This window comes from Leuciscus leuciscus (assembly GCF_965113295.1).
Source record: "Leuciscus leuciscus genome assembly, chromosome: 6".
NCBI classification, from domain to species: domain Eukaryota; kingdom Metazoa; phylum Chordata; class Actinopteri; order Cypriniformes; family Leuciscidae; genus Leuciscus; species Leuciscus leuciscus.
Window position 1 is genome coordinate 44,932,702 of NC_138730.1, and position 17,403 is coordinate 44,950,104.

The following is a 17,403-nucleotide window of genomic DNA, read 5'->3' on the forward strand; positions in this document are numbered from 1 at the left end:
TGTTTGATATATTATAATTTATTTTGTTTTATCCAAATGTAATATTTCATTAGCTTCTTTGTTTATGCTAATATGCAGTGTTGGGTGTAATGCATGATGACTGAGTAATTAATTACAGTAATTGAATTATTTTTACTTCTGATGTAATTGCATTAAATACTATATAGACTATAGAACAATTCAAAAACAGTGGATTTAACATCAAAATTTTAAGTTTACTGTTAAAATGTATGTTGTTAATGTAACCTCCCTTTAAAAACTTTAGTCAGTTCAATAATAATTTATGCAATTTTACATTATTTATTTGAAAAAATGTAAAGAGTATTTTCATGTCTATCTGATATTGTTAAACTGGACGAGGTTGATATGGAATTTAGAAAGTAATTAATGCAATACTTTTTAGAGAGAGTAATTAGTACAGTAATCTAATTACACTGTTGAATATGTATTTAGTTAGAATATGTATTTTATTAGAGTAACTTACCCAACACTGCTAATATGTCAGTGTATTTTTATTTGTTTGCAACATTTTATTATTTATTTGATAATTTCATGATGTGCTTATTTTAAATGGCTCAGTGTCTATTACATCAGGTAAATTATCTTACACAGTTTTCCAGCAATGTTGGGCTGGTTTTATGTTTATTCAAACATTTATTAAAAGTCAATGCCAAAGCAAACACATAACAGACACTCAAACACAAGGTCATTACAGTCATGTCTTGTTTGCCACACTGTCAATGCTAACTTTATTGAAGTATTTTCAGTGCACATAAACCATCAGGAACATTCCCTTCCTTGTTTTATGAGCATCAAGTATTTAGACTGGCGATATGATATGTGATCATACATTATACAATAAATAGTAAAGCAGAATGTCAACAAACAAGAATTCACACTGATGACTGTATTGATGAATGTTTATATGTGAATAAAAACCTAAATTCTGTTCAACATATACTGCGATCGAGTCTCTTCAGAAAGTTTGGACACAGTGGTAGTTGCTTAGACTGTCAATGGAGGGACAGAAAACTCTCAGATTTCCTCAAACTAATCATAATTTGTGTTCTGAAGATGAACAAAGGTCTTACAGGTTTGAAACGACATGAGGGTGAGAAATTAATAATTAATGAGTGAATTTTAATTTTTGGGTGAACTGTCCCTTTAAGAAGTTTGTTTACTCAATGTGACACACTCAACCAGTGTGTGATTGTGGTGCGTCATTTTCAAACGGTTTACAAACTACATATAATCTCTGCAGTCTCTTCTCCAATAAAATGTGCAACACTTTACGTTTTACAAACAAATATATGTAACATCTAATCAATTAAACTTACACTGGGAAAGTTTTCTTATAGAAATCAAGGCACATGAGTTCCTGGACGTGAAGAATGATGGGATACGCTTTGCTTATCAGAGATGGTGTGGATTTAGTGTGTGTTAAGTGTACTGTGTGCTTTGACATTATTCAGACCTGAGACAGTCTTGCACACTTACTTAAAGCTACAATAAATTAGCCAAAACTCACTTGCACAGTGTGATATATTTCCTGCAGTTGTGTACTTACAATATCCCAAAAGTTCCCAAAGATATTTAATTTCAGAGAAATTCCAGTTTTAAATAATGGCTCGTCCCGGTTCACTTGTCGCCTGTCAATGACGTAATATCCGCGTTATCCCTGGTTTCCGCTGGTACTGCCATAGTAACCATGGCGACAGACGTGGACAACTGCGTTACGTCTAGCGGCGCGCTCACACTGTTGTTGTTTCGTTCAAACATTATGGACCATGGCAAGCAGACTTTGGGACAAAAGTAGAACTAAAACGAGGATCAGTATCGGCGTGGCGTTTTCGAGATGCCGAGAGCTAGCGTCCACGGCTAACTTCGGCTTGACGAGACGCCGCTCTTGCATGAGCTTTATTAGACAGGTGAGCAAATGTACATAAAACTAATCAATGTTATATAGCTCAACATGATGAAATGTTAGAATATGATCAGTATGTTATTCTAATGTTGATCTAGCTCACTGCTAGTCTCATACACACAGAATAACATTATAACTTTAACACACTCAAATGCAGTTTAGTGTGATAGTGTAGAGCGAGTGAAACAGCGCTGCGTTACCTCACAAGTTTCATTCGTCTAATAAACTGACCCAAATGTGAGTATTATTCAGCACTTGCGTTCGGTAGAATGAAAGCATGTTGAAAGCATCAATGTATTCACTCATCCATAAACATTATTAGATCCATCAGCATGACAACAAGTTCCATAATTCCGCTTATGCGTCATCAATCTACGCCTTTGTTATTGTAAGAGATTAGCGACCCCTAGCGGCGAAAAAAACTAAAACATATTGTAGCTTTAATAGAATGTAATTTTTGAGCGGTATTTGTTTAAAATAAGTACCTACTCATGAGATTTGTACATAATAACATGTGATTTCCGATCTAGATAAAGCCTGCGCTGTCGAGTCGTGAATTTGGAACGAATCTCCCCCCCCCCCCAATACAGTAAAACTGCACATTTTAGAGTGGCCTTTTATTGTGGCCAGCCTAAGGCACACCTGTGCAATAATCATGCTGTCTAATCAGCATCTTGATATGCCACACCTGTGAGGTGGATGGATTATCTCGGCAAAGGAGAAGAGCTCACTAACACAGATTTAGACACATTTGTGAACAATATTTGAGAGAAATAGGCCTTTTGTGTACATAGAAAATCTTAGATCTTTGAGTTCAGCTCATGAAAAATGGGGGCAAAAATAAAAGTGTTGCATTTATAATTTTGTTCAGTGTATAAAGTGAATGCACCAGATAATTTGCTCTTGGGTGAATTGGATAAGAAATGTTTGACTTTTAAATGCAAATGTGTTGTTTTAGCAAATCTGAGACAACGTTGAGATGTTTTCTGAAGATAACTGGGATTAGGGTCTTTTTCTCATGCAAACATCTCATGCAAGAGTCTCTGTTTGCTGTGCATTCAGTCCTGCGTGTTGCAGCTCGTGGTTACATGTGTTACTGTTATATTTAGGCCGCATGCCTTCAGTGTCAGGAGAGAAGGAGAACTGTCAGATGGAAATAGAAATGCATGCTCTGTTCTTGAACCGATTCGGCCCCTTGACCCCGTGAACACCGGGACCACGAGGTGAGAACGACTCCAACGTCACGGTTTGAACACCTCACATACTCTTTGAGGCCAATGAATTATAAAACTGTGATGTACAGTCAAACCTAAATGTATTCAGACACCTTCAACATTTCTCACATTATCACAGTTTATTGGCTATAGTTTAGAAAATAGTAATACAATATGACAAGTCGATATTTCACTGGTTTTGTCCGTCCTTCTGTTAGACTGTCTCACACATGAATTATGTTGAATATCTGTCAGCTATTAAATTGAACTATACAATTAGATAATACCAGTTTAGCTCAACCAATCAGCAAGCAATGCTTCATTTAGTTCAGTCTGTGTGTAAAAAAATCTCATAAGCAATTAAAGAAAAAACACTTCAGCAAAACATGATCAGGTCATAAATGAACTATAGTGTCCTGCACACACTAGTAAAAAAATATCAAAAATGATATCTGGTGTCTGAATCATTTTTTGGTTTGACTGTATGTTTTAATGCAATGTTGTGGAAACATTTTAATCACTTAAAATGCCAATTTTATGGCAAGCAACTATTAGTTTAATTACATTTTTCAATAGCGAGGTAGAAGTGCTGCTGGTTTGCCTGCACGTGTGTGTGACTGCGCGAGGGACTTTTCTGTCACACACACCCTCATGACTGAGATAGTTGAGGAGCCGTCAGCAGCTGTAAATGTGTGAGGGACGTTTCACTCATATGTCAGATGACAGCCTCATATTTTGTGTTTGTCAGAGGTTTATTAATAGAGCCTGACACTCTCGAACAATGAAAATGTGATTATAATTTCCTATTATTTTATGTTGAGGGTTTTTTTATTTGGATTATTGTGAGTAACTGGCATTTGCACTCTTGTTCAGAGATTATTTAAAGATTCAGAGGAAATAATAATAATACTTTTTTTTCCAGATTTGTCCATATGGTGACAAAAAGGACACTGGCATATTTATAATTATCTTAAATCTAAACCTCTAACTGTACTGGAGTTATGTAACGCGTGTGTGTGTGTGTGTGTGTGTGTGTGTGTGTGTGTGTGTGTGTGTGTGTGTGTGTGTGTGTGTGTGTGTGTGTGTGTGTGTGTGTGTGTGTGTGTGTGTGTGTGTGTGTGTGTTACAGCATTATTTACAGCATCTTGACTCGGTTTGTTATTTTTCATTTTTGTTTATGTAAATAACAACGAAATAATGTAAATACATTCATTAAAATAAATACTTTATAGAACTCATGGAAATGATTGTTATGCCGTATACCTTTACATACATTTCTAATTATAAAGAGGCAAATGTTGTATTTTTAAATTATCATAAAAAATTATAATAAATCATATTCTCTTGTTGTGTATTCTATTGTTATCCTGGATTATTAGAAGTTACTAGCATTTGCAAGATATCAGAGCCAATGTCAGAGTTTACAGAAATCTTATATAGGCTATTATTCATTATTATTTTTAATTATCTGTCTAAATGTCTAAAATTCTACTTAAGTCAACTTCAACTTCATCTATTATAATTAATAGGCAGATGTTTAATACTTTATAATGAAAGATCAGAAGGAGTGTTTTTTCATTTTTAAAAAAAAATGAATGGTTGATATTAATCATATGTGCTAATAAAAATGACATGTTACATTTTGGACACTAGATGGTGTTGCGCTGGTTTCTTCTAATCAGGCTGTTTAATCAAAGACCAAACCCTGCTTCACCAGTTTAACTAGCAAGACCAGCTTAATCAATCAGAATCGCCATGCTGGTTTACCAACAGGCCAAGCAGCAGGTCAGTGGATATTAACCAGTCTGAACCAGTTGGCAATTCACACTGGGTTTTTATTTTTTATTTCCAGCAGACACAGAACATATCCTCCTTTTCTGTCTGGCCAGCAGTTTATATTTAGATAGGCGTCTCGGGTTAATGGCAGAACACGTGACCACAGACATATGCATGTCCATAACGCGTGACGCAACGACACATTCACACATCCCATGTTCAGTATGGGAATATGCACATTGACCAATTTGGGGCGTTGAAATCGAAGGACACTACAGCCTTCAGGAGACAAGTGTCAGCGGGAATGTCGCTCATATGCGAGCTTTTGGGAACACGAGAGCGCAATGACACGTGGATCATATCGCAACAACATCATAAAACACGATATCAACAAAGTTAAATCAGTAACTATCTTTTTATGACTAGTACAAGATTTAAAAAGAATGAATGCCTTATTATTAAAATAGTATCAAAGGGTAGGGCTTATTTACTCTTCTTTTTTTTTCTTTTCTTTTTTTTTGAGACAGTTGTGTAGGCTATTACTCTTAAAGTGATGTTAAATACTATTTAAATTCTCATACACGATTAAAATGATTCTCGAAGACAGTTTTTGTATATAGGCTATCCATCCAAATTACATTTCGTACAAATCTAGTGTTATGGTGCGTTCAAGTCCTCCTGGGAATTTCGTACGTACGAGGTGGGAAGTCGTGTTGACGACGTGAGGTGCGTTCAAGTCAGTTTCGTCGGAGCAAGATGGTGGTGTACCTTCTTTTAATGAATAACACGAAAATATAGCAAGTTTTGTTAACTCTGCTTATAGAAAATGAAGAACAAAGAATGCGCATCGGGTGTGTTTTTCTTTTTATGTTTTTAATTAACTTATGAGGCCAATGTAAATTAACTGTATCATTATATAATTAGTTAATTGTTATATTACAAGTAGGCTATATCATATTTTGTGCAGAGAGCTTACTTTGTTATAAATGAAAAAGCCTTACAATGTCACTGCTAAACCTGTAAGTGATAGGCTATATTTTACTATCACTTTGCTCAACTACAGACGTTGCATTCATTGATTCCGCCATGCTTCTCACTGACACGCCCCCAACTCGTACAGATCGGGGCTTAAAGAAAATCCCGAGCTCCCCACTGGTATTTACGACATTGTGGTGGCGTTCATGTGCATTCAACTCGTAAATACGATCTATACGAGATGACTTGAACGCACCATAAGTTGATCATTTTCTCAGCGCGTTTGAGCGCAATAATCCCGGTGCGCATTTGGAGACGCGCGCTTTACGCACACAGTTAACACTACAGAATGAGACAAACAAACATTTTGTTCATTGAATTATAGATCAGTATCGATGTATAGCTATCCATTCTGGCTATCCGCGTCCACTTTTGTCCCAAACAAGTCATATATTCCATGATCCACAAGCCCAAGAGCTGATGGAAAGCTCTTGAACGGCAAAAATGCATTTTTCTCACCTGTTTCCAGAAGTAAATTAAAGGTGACCTTCAGCCCTTATTTTAGGCACTATCATTTAGATGGAAATTCCTTGAAGAATAATGTTTCTGTACGTGGCATCAGATATATTCCTTTTGGGGGAATCTTGTGCTCAAACCATTAAAGACCATCTTCGTAAAATCACACAAAGATGAGTGCAGCTCTGGAAACCTAGATTTACGAATGAAATAATTTCAAAAGCGTAGCAGCATTAGTTTGATGTCGGGAGGAAACACGGGGAAGATTTTATTCAACAAACCCAACAGTGAAACAACCAGGATCGAACGCCAAAGACACTGAGATTTTATTTGCTATTCGCTCGCTTACATACAATGTCCAAACCTGGTGGAAAGCAACGCTTCTGCTTGTGATTTGTTTTACACATTTTGCACTTTTAGACACACAAGTAAAGACTCAATGTAATGTTTGATACTTACTGTAGTCTAAACTGTATCTAGTAGCCTATCTTCTGCTGAGGGGAGTGTGAGTGTCTGTCGCTGCTGTGGGGTCGCGCGCTCTTATGGAGGATGTCACGGGGGTGTTTCCACATCTCATCTCATCTATTTCTGGTGGTAGTGTCGCGTTACTCTCAGCAGCTCTTGCCATGTTTGGCTTTATTAGTCCTCGCTGTGATTCCCGCGACACATACGAATGTCACTCCTACACTGTCAAAAAAATCCAAAATAAAAACGGCATCTCTGAAATCTACCGTAAAAAAATACGGTAGCAACATTTTAGGCTTTACAGACTAACTTAAATTTACAGTAAAAAAATCTGATGTTAATTTGCCGATCTATTGAAGTAGGCTACTAATATCTGTTTTGTACCGTTGTAATACACTGACACGTGACAACCACCAATCACTGTGGTGATGAGAGTCACGTGACGAATCACAGCTCATCACAAGCAGCTTTTCCTCAGGAAAGTTAATAGTAGAGGCCAAATATATAGAAGCTGCACAGTGTCATTCACACAAACACTAAACACCATAATGATAACACACATATGACATTTTAAAAATGCACCTGAAGTTATTCACTGTATGTATTACGGAAGCTTTCTGTTTCAATTAACAGTTTTTCACTGTCGCATTTTCACGGTCTAATGGTCTGAAATTGATTATTGTGTTTTGTGAGGAAAAGTTGCTCTGTTAATGCTCTTTTCATAATATTGTTTCTTAATTTCATAACTGCTGATCCATTTGTACAAATGTGGTTATATTCAGTATACAGTACAATATTTAAATGTTGGTTGCATAAGATTTTGTGGCTTTTTCTACATTATCTATCTATCTACACACTCAAAAAACCTGGGCTTGATTCTGTTGTTCTGAAGATATGTAAAAAATAATAATAATAATACAATGCATGGGAAAAGCGGGATTTTTTTTTTTTTTTTTTTCATTTGTCAAAAAATAAATAAAAAATCTATAAATCCAGCATAAATCTAAAAATGTCCACACATAAATGAAGGCCTGGTACTAGAGCACAAATGCAATGTGGAACGAACATGATCACTCAGTCTCTCACACACACACACACTTTTAAAAATAATTAAATTAAATTTCTTATTCTAAAGTTAATTATTTTTATACATTTGTTTAATATGTGATTACAATCATGTCTTGCCTTTTAGTTGTAACTTGTGTGGCATTATTGCAAATTTATGTTGTATTATTGCAAAAACAAACACTTCAAAAGACCTCAAACAACAACCAAAAAATTCTCATAAATTTGCAATAATGCCACATAAGTTGCCTATATATATATTATATTGTATTTTAAAAATATTAAACACAAAAGCTGTTATAAGAGCAGTTAGCCACATCCAGAAAAATGAATGGATCTTTATGGGATCCCTAACTAGAAAAATATTTTTTTTTTCATAAAAATGAGATTTTTTTTATATGCATGCTAATAGCGTAGTTGAGGAATTTTGCGGTAAATATATATATAGCCTATATAAAATAAAAAAACTTCATATTCTCCAAAAAACAGCATAAACGTATAGATGAGAAGTAAAAATGATATATCATTTGTATTTTTATATATTATCATATTTGTATACATTATCATATTGACCCCAAACACCCACACTGTAAAAAAAATTACATCCCCAAGTCAAAAATTTCAAGTGACCGATAACATCTACATTTTTCAATTAGTCTGACGTATTATTTCTCATTGAGCCAATGTTAACAGACTATTGCAACAAGAATTTCACCTGGGCCAATTGAAAAATTTAGATGTTATCGGTCACTTGAAATTTTTGATTTGGGAGGGTTAGACATTTTTTACAGTGCAGTGTAAACTGGAAATGAGCAACATATGAGAATATCAAACCATTGTTTTGACATTTGTGAAAAATACTCTTGTCTTGAAAACACAGTTCAAGCTTTCAGTTCATTATGTTCCTCTTAATGCATGTCCATGTGTTGTTGGTGCAGTTAGTGGTTTGAATCCAACATCCAAAATCACTTTGAAGACCTGAATCTAAATCAGTCTGTGTGTCTGTTAGTACACACTGCCATCCTGTGGACATTACAGTGTAATGCAATGATCAACAGAGTCATAATGAGAGATTTACAAGCCAATTAAAAGGCCGAGAGCAACAAATCAGGGAAAGGATTTTTAACCCTCTGGGCTTCTTCGTAAATGGGTTACACTTAGCTTCCTCCCGCCCGAAAAACGGACGAAGCCTTAAAATTTTACTTTACTTTTTCCCAGGATAACCAATCAAATATATTTTTGTTCTATAATGTTTTCTGATTATTATTTAGAATTTTTTGAATTTTTTATGATACTTTGCATTAATTATATCATTTTTATGAGCTATTTTTTCCATTAGAATTAATATACATATTTTTATTTTATTTACTTTATTTTATTTTTCAATAAATGCAACATTTCACATCAAAATAGAGTGCAGGCCTAAAAAAAAAAAAATGTTCAAGTGAGAAGAGCGCTATCTAGTGGCTTCAAAATGTATAAATATGTGTCATGTCCTATAACCGCCTATAGGCGGCCTATAGCTTTTTTATTTATTTATTTGATTTATTCCCATTCGGAAAGAAAAAAAAGAATTACTAAGCAACCACTGAATGGAACAACACAAATTATATATCATTTTAAAGCTTAGGATCTCAGCTTTTTAATGCATCTAATTACTTTTATTAACTCCTAACGAGTACTGAGTAATCCCTCTAAAACCGAGTGTACCGCCAGCAGGCGCCACCTAGCTGCGAAAATATTCATTACCATATTTTTCTAAAATCTTGCCTTGATTAACACAAAGTTGATGTCATTTGAAAGCTTAGAGTCTGAACTTTACAGTGAATGTATCCACTTTGAAAAACTCTTAAGTATTGCTGAGTTATTTGCTGATAAATAGAATTTCTTTTTTTTCATAATCTATAAAATAATGTACTGCAATGTGTCAAAAACATCATACAGCTCATGAAACATTCACAGATAATTGAAAATGGCACTTCATTTTTTACAGCATATTATTACAATTAAAATGAGCCCAAAATTAACATAATCTATTGCTTTTATGACAAGATATTCTTCATGGAGAAAAAATTGCCCATGAGGGGGTGTCAAAGACTGTACAAAAAGGCTATCTCTTTTCCAAATGCTGTAACTTTTGATTCCTTTATCCAAAAATTATTATTTTTTTATCCAGATGCAGCTAACATGTAGGGGGACTTCACTAAAAAAGAATTTTCCTCCTACCTTATTTCCTTCCGGAGTTATTCCTTGACAAATAAGAAAGATATGCAAAATCATAATAAAAATTATATATATATATTGTCTTTTATCCGCCATTTCTTGGCAGGACAATGTCTAAATGTAATGTAATTTATATTTTCAAAAAATTTAAAAAGAGTTCTTTCAAACGATACTTAACTTTTGATTCTCCTTGCTATAGTTTTGGAGTTATTATGATTATATAATTTTTATATAGTTTGGGGCAAAATTTGCTGTTTCAGTCTTACCAGTTCATTTCTCTCTCTGTGTGTGTGTGTTTGTGTGTGTGGGTGTGTGTGTGGGGGGTGTCTTATTTGCACTCTTGATGTTTTAGAGTGTCACCCCTTCATTGCTGTACACTTTTTTTCAGCACAGTTGCTGATCTGTAGCTTGTACCACCAAAAGTTTCTCTGAGTTTTCCTATTTTTTCGTATTTCCCATTCATTTCCTATGTCGCCCGTTTTCGGGCGGGAGGAAGCTAAGTGTGACTTTTTTTTTTTTACGACCCTTTAACATATCAGAATCATCTCCTTGATTTTTTTGTGTGTTCATATAGGTAATACAACAAAAGTCACCAAGTTTCACCCCCATCCGATGAAGCAAAAAAATTAAACAATTCAAAACGTTCAAGAAGCCCAGAGGGTCATCTGTCTTTTACCAAAATCCGGAAACCTTCTGTTTATGACACAGACTTAAATATAAGAATTCCAGATTGTATCCCAGGTGACATTAATGTGTTTGAAACTATGTTTTATACATTTCATGTAAATGCATTTGATAATTCATCAAACGTATAGGCCTAACTCACTCCAAAAAGCTTTTCGCCTGCGGTGTTTGAACAAAAGGATCGAGACACCAATGTGTTCGGCGAGGAAAGGGTTAAGAGCGAATGTTGCTGACTGTGCATGCGCGCGTGAACTCCCACAGTTTGATAAATGTCTGTCCGCTTCTCTTCTGTCCGTTTCTAGTGGCTCGCTAAGGAAGATTCGGACTATGCCGTTTACGCACTCCAGAGTCCCACATCATCTGTGCTGGGGAACCATAACAGTGACTGGCCAGTTTTAAAATGTATCTCAAGATGCCAAACTTGATTTTAGTTTTATATTTACTTCAAGGACTGACTCATTTTATCAGCGCGCAAAGTTCCGCGCCCTGGAGGAACCGGATCAAGTGGGTGAATAACGGCCAGGTGTTCAGTTTAATGAGCACCGGCTCTGAGTATCACGCACCGGTGGCGTCCAGAAGACAGTCCAGGGTTTATCCGAGCAGAGATGCTTCCCGGGACAGGACCATGCGAATTCGAGTGGAATCGGTTGAGAGACCCACTAACAGCGTACCGGACAGCAGCACCGCGCTTTTGGGCCCCGACCGCATGCAGTATATAATGGCCAACAGCCGCGCACCGGGTGCCAGTCAAATGCATGTGCGCCAGAGGCTCAGAATAGCTCCAGGAGGAACCAGAACTAACCCCACGGTCCTGTCTGAATACTCAGGCGGTGGAAGAGCCCCTGCACAGGGGGGAAATACCGCACGGAGAGCGCCAGTGGTTGCCAATCTCCAACAGCTGGCCGCGCCCACGGAGACTCCAAACACCATAGATTCAGATTATGGAAATAATGAAGCGGGTCTTCCCAGAGCGCAAGCCCCAAATGTCCCAGTTGAGCAGGGAACAACGTCTGAAAGTATGGCAGGAGATGATCCACGCAACAGGAATACCGTATTCTACAACATCTATCCTCCCGGGGGCAGGACGCTCATTCCCCGCAGACCGCTGCCGGGCACCGGGTATGGCACCAGGTATTTCCAGAACGGTGAGCTGTGCGTAAAGCACGAATTTAACCTCAACATATGTGGCAATGCGCGGGGTTTGTTTAAAGGCTGTGTTTTCAGTATAGGTTATGCTTGTGTTGTGCGTGTCTGCAGGTCTTCCGGACCTTGTGCCAGATCCATATTCCATCCAGGCGGGCTCATATATCCAGCGCGTCCAGATGTACGCGCTCCGGTGCGCGGCGGAGGAGAACTGCCTGGCGCGGTGTGTGAAAACACTTCATCTTATGAATTATTATCAGTGTAGATTTACAGCGGCCCCAAAAAGTATTTAGACTTTCAATTATTCCCAGGATATGAATTCTTGATATCAACAATTCAATTTTCACTAGTTAAAATGCTAATTCTTGATATCAGGAATTAGATTTCTACTAGTAACAATGTTAACTCTTGATATCAATAATGATGTCATCACTGGCTGAAATAGGAATTCTTGATATCAAGGATTAGTAAAAAAATATATAATTCTTGATATCTGTAATTGTATTTTCACTAGTTAAGTGTCACCATAGGGTGACATTCAAATTCAATTGTTAATATAAAAAAAATATTTCTTACCAATTTCACGTATCAGAAATACAATCCTTGTAAAAATCATAATTTTTTATATCAATAATTACGTGGTTACAAATCATGGTGGTAAAATCATAAATTCCTGATATCTAGAACTCAATTGTCACTAATTGAAATTTTAATTCTTGATATCTGTAAATGTATGTCAACTTGTTACATTTGTTTTTTCTATTATCTGAAAATGTATTTCTGATATCAGTAATTAGGAGAGTTATTTCAGATATCTAAAATGGCTTTGGAAAATAAAAAAAAACAGTTTCACTAGTGACAATCGAATTATTGATATCAACAATGAAAAAAATTTCTAGTTGATATCAAGAACAGACATTTGCAATATAGTAACCACTTAATTATTGATATCAAAAATGATGATTTTTACTAGTAAGAATTGTATTCTGATATGTGAAATTGGAATTTTCTAGTAAGCTAAACTAGTAAGAAATCAATTCTTGATATCAACAATTTAATTTGAATGGCAGCCTATATGGTGACACTTAATAGTGAAAATACAATTACAGATAACAAGGATTATAGTTTTGACTAGTTTTTAAATGTAACTCTTCATATCAAGAATTATATTTTTTACTAGCAGAAATTAAATTGTTGATATCACAAATTAATATCCTGCATATAATAAAAAATGTCAAAACGGCTTCCCATATTTAGATACTTAAAAATGCCTCAGTGTCAATTTTCTTACTTAATGCAATGATAATCAGACATGTTGAGTTTGCAATTTCTTACCATGTTGAATAGCAGTGAAACTACTTAGTGTAGTCTGGAAATATTAGTGAGAGCTTTTTAGGTTATTCTACAAACATATCCAAGCTTATATTCATTAGTGTGCAGTCATCCTCAGTATTGCTGCAGGCGTGACCTCTCATGACCCCGTGATCCATAAGCTCATATCTTTCAGATCTGCGTACAGACCCACGGTGAGAGACATTGACTACAGGGTTCTCCTTCGGTTCCCACAGAAAGTCCGAAACATGGGAACGACTGACTTTCTGCCGGTCAAACCCAGACATCAGTGGGAGTGGCACAGCTGTCATCAGTGAGTTGGAGGAATTATACAATACTCATTACTATTACAATTGTTAGATTATAAAAAAATAGCACTAAAACCTCCTTTAATGTTGTACAATCATGCAAACTCATGCAAATTCATGCAAAAAAGCTACAGCTATATTATAAAATACAGTAATGTTAAATTAAAAAGTTACATTTCTTAGTATTAAAAATCAGAATACACAGTGTAATATAGTTCATTTCACTCCACAGTCCATGCAATCAGAATTTAGAATCAGATCCATTTGATTTATACATTTTATGTGATGCATTTCAATGGTTTGCTAATTATTATTTTTTATAAATTATGATAAAATCATAGTACTAAAACCCCGTCCAATCACTGCAGTTCATGCCTATTGCTTTTATAACTTGAGAGCAACAGCAATATTAAAAAATACATTAAAAGTTCAATAAAAAGTTTTGTTTATTAGTTTAAAAAATAAACAGCAATATACTAGCCTATGTAATATACAGTAGTTCTTTTTACACTACTTCTCATGCTGTTAGAATCAGAACTGTTTATCAATTTTATGTGAGTGATGCAAATCTGTATTATAAAATTTATATGAGTGATGCATATCGGTTTTATAAAAGGAATGCAAGTGATGCATTATGTAAGTGATGCATATCTTTTTTCTAAAATGTATGTGACTGATGCAATATGATGCATATCGGTTTTATAAAATTTATGAGTGATGCATTATGTAAGTGATGCATATCGGTTTTTATAAAATGTATGTTAGTGATGTATATCTTTTTTCTAAAATGTATGTGGGTGATGCAATATGATGCATATCTATTTGATCAAATTTATGAGTGATGCATTATGTAAGTGATGCATATCGGTTTTTATAAAATGTGTGTGAGTGATGCATATCTTTTTTTTATGCAAGTGATGCATATGTTTTACAAAATTAATGTAAGTGATGCATATCGGTTTTATAAAATGTATGTGAGTGATGCATATCTTTTTTTTTAAATGTATGCAAGTGATGCATTATGTAAGTGATGCATATCTTTTTTCTAAAATGTATGTGACTGATGCAATATGATGCATATCTGTTTTATAAAATTTATGAGTGATGCATATCGGTTTTATAACTAGATGTGTTATAAATGCTTGGTCAAATGGTTGTTTTATGTCCGAGCAATAGTAATAGTAGTGCTTATGAAACACATGTACAGTGCATTATTATCAGACTCATGCTCTGAATTGTGTTGAATCCCACACGCAGGCACTATCACAGCATGGATGCATTCAGTCACTACGATCTCCTGGACATCAACACTGGGCGGAAGGTCGCTGAGGGACACAAGGCCAGTTTCTGTCTGGAAGACACTGGCTGTGATCCTGGGTTTCACCGCCGATACGCATGCACTGCACACACACAGGTACAAACACACACCAGACCAGCAGCTCAACTATTGCACACATTTCTGTCATATTTCTGACCCTGGACCACAAAAACTGTTTTTTTGAATAAATAAGCTGTCCATTGATGTGTGGTTTGTTAGGATAGGACAATATTTGGCCGAGATGCAACTATTTTGGAATCTGAGAGTGCAAAAAAATCTAAATATTGAGAAAATCCCCATTAAAGTTAAAGCATTGTGCAGCATTCACTCACAAAAGTACATTTTATATATTTATGGTAGAAAATTCACAAAATATCTTCATGGAACATGATCTTAACTTAATATCATAATGATTTTTGGCATAAAATAAAAATGTATAATTTTGACCCATACAATGTATTGATGGCTATTGCCACAAATATACCCGTGCGACATGTGACTGGTGACGTGATCCAGGGTGTTTGGGTTTAATAGAGATATCACTGCTGTATTGTCAGGGTTTGAGCCCAGGCTGCCACGACACATACGCTGCCAACATCGACTGCCAATGGATCGACATCACAGACGTCGCTCCTGGGAACTACATTCTTAAGGTATGATGGGTTTTGAGGAAAGATGATGCTGACGTTATGGCATTCATAAAACGGATCCTGTTTTCCTGTACAGGTCACTGTCAATCCAGACTTCCTCGTGCCCGAGTCGGACTTCTCCAATAACGTTGTGCGATGTGAGGTCATTTACACTGGCATTTACATCCAAACAAGAAACTGCATCATAACTGGGTGAGAAAATGTGTTTTTGTTATTTATTACAGCACATTAATATTGCAATCAGAGCAATAATCCACTACATGTATTTCTTTCTTTCCGTTTCCACAGGAGTTAAAGCCCTTCGGTCGGGTCAACAAGTTGATTTTTTTTAAAGGCCTATATAATAGGATTATCTATAATAATTTAACTTGACACATTCCTTATAGATGTTGGAATCATATTTAATGACAAAAGTACTGTATCTATTTTAGATGAGTTTGAAAAATTACTATTGCAAGTGTTTTTGTGATGCATTTTAACAGATTGTCTTTTTTTTTTTTTTTTGCAACATTTATTTTAAACGAAGAATTTAATTAGTATGTCGCTTTTTAGTGTTTGTATTTATTACACAGATTATAAAAAATATAAGCATTTTCTTATATTAGCTGAGATGATATTGAGGGGCGTTTTGTGTTATTATGTGATGGTGAATTCCCAGTGGTTGAGTGTTTTCCACAGGTGTAATATATACTCTTGAAATATTCAAAAGGTTTAGTTTTCCAGGTGTCCTTCGATATTTCCGTGCAACATCTTGAAAGACTTTGCTGCGTGTTTCCTCCGTCTTTTGCCATGATTATAATAATCTTTCCATAAATCCCGGACTTGGATGGACGAAGTCGTTTGTGGCTTGATATGCAATAAACAAAAATGGAGAGAATGTAATACAGAAAATGGATTGTGGTTCTTTTCTAAACTCCTTCTTCATTAAATCACCGGTTCATTCAATACAATAAAGTTCAAACGAGCTCTCAGCTGAAATGTTTAAACGGGAATGAAGGCATTATTGAAGTGTAGATGTGGGATGAAAGCGCATGGAATGAGAGCTGAGACTGAGCCAAAGACATCCGAGTCTGAGACCTTTTACTGCGTCTTCGTGGTGTTTACTGTACAGTAGAGTAAAAGTTCAACTGGGTCGAACTGTTTGGATGAAAGTCTTCATGGTTGGGAGATTTTCTCCCTCTTATTATGACTTTGGAACAAATGTAGTTTATATTTAATAAACATCCTAATGAAGTTTATAAATGCGGCACTTTGTCATTTTCAGCTTTTTATTTTTCAAGCTTGAGATGAAAACTGAATATTGTACTATTTTGTACTATTATAATGGGATAAAATGTCACCTTTCAGAGTATTTACATGCATTTCACCCATTATTTGACCTCCTTTGAAGACAAACAACCTGTGCATGCAGAAGGCAATCCCAGAATGCATTTCAACTCATACATTTTTTTTAAAAATCCATAAATGGTGGACAAGGTGAGAGAGATGTTAATTATGTGAATATAATTTCTTACTATCCTAAAAATGTATCTCATTAATAATTAATACTTCAATGATGTGTTTCACATTTGAAATAGTTAACCCTGGCCTGGGTCATTCTAAACCCAGGGTTAAGAGAATCGTGGGCTTCACGTTTGGTATTGCTCATAATTTACGCGGGTTATCAAGGTATTCATAAACAACATTCCTAAACCCTGGGTTAACGTCCTTATTTGCATATTTGCGGTGTCAGCGTCATTGATTGGACGAACGCGGCACGCTACCAGGCTAGCATGGGCTACTGAATATACTTTTCGGACTATAAAGGTAA

General features: G+C 35.5%; 1 protein-coding gene and 1 long non-coding RNA gene across 2 annotated transcripts; one reads left to right on the forward strand and one right to left on the reverse strand.

The window, feature by feature from the left end:
• The first annotated feature begins 9 nt into the window (after positions 1-9).
• On the forward strand, positions 10-16,833 carry loxl5b (lysyl oxidase-like 5b). Its single transcript, XM_082173916.1, has 8 exons — positions 10-4,923; positions 11,145-11,987; positions 12,100-12,208; positions 13,493-13,630; positions 14,883-15,039; positions 15,501-15,596; positions 15,670-15,785; positions 15,882-16,833. The coding sequence occupies exons 2-8, from the start codon at positions 11,243-11,245 to the stop codon at positions 15,886-15,888; spliced, it is 1,368 nt and encodes a 455-aa protein (XP_082030042.1). The 5' UTR covers positions 10-4,923; positions 11,145-11,242; the 3' UTR covers positions 15,889-16,833.
• Positions 4,196-6,945, reverse strand: LOC309501730. Its single transcript, XR_014206986.1, has 2 exons — positions 6,865-6,945; positions 4,196-6,598 (listed from the first exon to the last, which is right to left on the reverse strand). It is a non-coding gene; the product is annotated as an uncharacterized lncRNA (long non-coding RNA).
• Positions 16,834-17,403: the final 570 nt, after the last annotated feature.